Source organism: Ochotona princeps, chromosome 22, assembly GCF_030435755.1.
Source record: "Ochotona princeps isolate mOchPri1 chromosome 22, mOchPri1.hap1, whole genome shotgun sequence".
In the NCBI taxonomy this organism is placed as follows: Eukaryota; Metazoa; Chordata; class Mammalia; order Lagomorpha; family Ochotonidae; genus Ochotona; species Ochotona princeps.
Genome location: NC_080853.1, coordinates 10227212 through 10230057, shown reverse-complemented (window position 1 = coordinate 10230057; position 2846 = coordinate 10227212). Strand labels below are relative to the sequence as shown.

Below are 2846 nucleotides of genomic sequence, written 5' to 3'. Positions count from 1 at the left end.
TATCACCAGTGTGGGAGACCTGTACTGAGTTCTTGGTTCCTGACTCATATAGTAGATAAGCAGTCTTGAAAGGAGGAATACCGAAATGTTAGCAATGCACATGTAATAGGGTTAAAGGCATTCTGATCTATTGCTTCTGCTGCTCCTGCTGTGTGGCCCCCGGCCCCTCCCCAAGGGTCTTCACATTCCCCAAATATCTCAGCCACCACCCCTGCACCCCAAAGTCACTCCAGCAGCTACTTCCACAAGCAAAGTAGCCATGGGGCACCACATAGCTGCTACATGTGTACCCACAAACAGCCCCTTCCATCCACTCTGCATCTGCAGGAAGAGGCTCTCCTAACCAGTCTCCCATCATTCCCTCCAACCCCATTCACCCTCAGTGAATCACGGAAGCAGTAGGGACACAGAGAGAAATGTGCTCGTTAATTTATTCGTGAGTTCATCAGCATTTGCTTTGCCAGAACGTGTTGTGTGTCAAGCCATTGTGAGGATGTGCTGGGTGGAAACAAGTCCTCACTATCAAAGTCCCAAAATGAAAACCTGGAAACACAGGTGTTGCCTATCTATGAAGAGTGGGAAGTCAGAGCTGCTTCCATGTGGCAGGAATCAGGCTGGGGGAGAAAAAAATCAGGAAAGACCTTTAGTGTAGGATCCAGTCACATCATTTCCATCTTTTCTCCCCTCCCTGAGAACCCCCATGACAGAGATTTTTTAAAATGGGTGAAATGGTTGTCCACGTCTTGGTATCAGTAGAGGAAGTTCAACTGCTGGGCTCACTTGGAAATCCCAAATTCAGAGCATGGAATCCTGAAACCACGCTGACCCTTTGGGTGGTGACCCTCATCAACATCATGGAACCAACCAAAAGAAGTACTTGGGACACAAGGTCATTTGTCCAGGGCCCTCACACAGAGAGGCTGGTATATAATCTGAGCCATAAGTGAGCCTGTGGGAGTCTTCACCCTGAGACCCAGAGAGCAGGGATCTCATAACACAAGGATGCCAGTTGGATGCCCTTCTCTGGGTAGGGTCGGCACACCCTGCAGTTTGCATCCTGCTTACCTCATACGGGGGAGAGGCAGGCTTTCCCACAGCTGCCTTTGCAGCACTTGAGATTACCATCGCACTGGCTGTCTGTCTCACACTGGTTGGGCGGATTCAGCATCAAACATTCGAATTCCACCACTGGGCACTTCCCAGCCTTCTCCTCTGCTGAAAACAGAGCCATGGTTCAGAGACCTCGTACTTGAACCCCACCCCTACTGCAGCCTCCAGCCTGAGCAGGAAGAATTATCCCCTCTCCTCCTCTCCCCTCCTCTATCAAAACTACCACCTGCTTAAGAAATCCCCTGGAGTGGCACCTGCCCTCCCCCACCATTAGTCCCCCAGTCAGTGCAGGTGACCAGCTCTGTCCAATGCTGACTGAATGACAAGTCTCCAAGAGCCCAGCTTGCCTGACTGCTCAGGGGGTCACCTGGAAGAGTGCACTCCCAACAGGCTGGCTGCTTTGCCAGCCACATGCTAACTTTCTTTCTACCTGGAGCAGCTGACTCCTGAGCTAAGTTGCCAGCTGGGTATAGCAACCCTCAGGGCAGTGCCCAATGGGATCCCTTTGTCCAGTCATGTTCCCTGAACGCTGTGTCCTCAGTCTCACCCCCACTTTACCCAGCTCCCCAGTTGGTTCACTTGGCTCCACAACGTCAACAGGATCCACACATCTGACACTGCAAACGTCAGAGCAGCATTTCTGCTTCTCTGGACAGTCCCCATCGCTGTGGCAGTCGGGTATCACAATTCTAAGGCACTTGACCTGGCTTTGAGCAGGGCAGGCTCCAGCTTTTGAAACTTCTAAAGAGGAAGTCAAGAGGTCAGGCAGGTGCTGGTGCTTTGCAGCCTGGCGATTCCACAGCAAGGCACCACTTTCCAGGAGGTAAGTCCCTCATCCCAGTGGCCTCAAGAGGAATGCCCACCTGACCACCAGCAAGAATGACTGGCTGCCTTAAACCAGACACGTGAGCAGCAGAAGTCACAGATTCTGGAAGAAGACAGGCTCCGGTCGCGGTCCCCCATCCAAGAACAAAGTTAAATAAAGGCAGAGGAGAGACAGGGAATGAGTGATTCGGAGAAGTAAAGATGAACAGAATAAATGAGAGAGCCATTGAGACCCAAATCAAGAGCAGAAACAGACAAAGGAGAGCCAGGAAGAGTCAGAGACAGTGATTGGAAAGTCACAGAATTAGAGAGTGTAGGAGGTGACTGGGGCAGTCAGTGGAGGTAGAGAGAGGGAAGCCCTGGACCATCAGAGCATTTCCAGGTGCTCAGGACTCCTTCCAGGGACATGGGAGCCCAGTCGGCCCCATAGCCCACACTCAGGGAGCTCTCCCAGGCATCACCTGAGAGAGGAGAGAAAACATGTCCGCACCACCGGGCTCCCATCTCCCACCCTGCAGCCAAGATTCGACAGGATGCCAACTTCAACTCACCATATTCTGCACCTTCCGCAGCCCAAGGTGCCAGGGTTCCCAGAGCAACAAGCACCACAACGGAGAAGAGGCTACTGGACTTCATGGTACAGGCAGAGTGGCTCTACTGGTCAGTGTCAGACCTCACTACTTATACCTTCCCTGGTGGGTGTGGTCCCACTAGAATTTTTGGCCTCTCCCAGTTGCTAGCGCATAGCCAGGAAGCTTGGCCAGAGATAAAAAAATTCTGGTGCCAAGGAGTCAAAAGCTACTTCCTGTTCCAAGCCACACAAGAGGAGGGGCTGGCCTGGAAGGTGCCATTGACTGGTCAGACCATCTTGGCTGGCACCTGAGTGCTGAGTGCTCTTGGGGCCCCAGGCC

The 2846-nt window shown here is 52.5% G+C and overlaps 1 protein-coding gene across 1 annotated transcript; it reads right to left on the bottom strand.

Moving 5' to 3' along the window:
* Positions 1 to 413: 413 nt before the first annotated feature.
* LOC101526969 (antileukoproteinase) lies at positions 414 to 2571 on the bottom strand. The gene is made up of 4 exons (XM_058679726.1): positions 2487 to 2571; positions 1690 to 1851; positions 1066 to 1215; positions 414 to 614 (listed from the first exon to the last, which is right to left on the bottom strand). The coding sequence occupies exons 1-3, from the start codon at positions 2569 to 2571 to the stop codon at positions 1067 to 1069; spliced, it is 396 nt and encodes a 131-aa protein (XP_058535709.1). The 3' UTR covers positions 414 to 614; position 1066.
* Between the last annotated feature and the right edge of the window lie 275 nt (positions 2572 to 2846).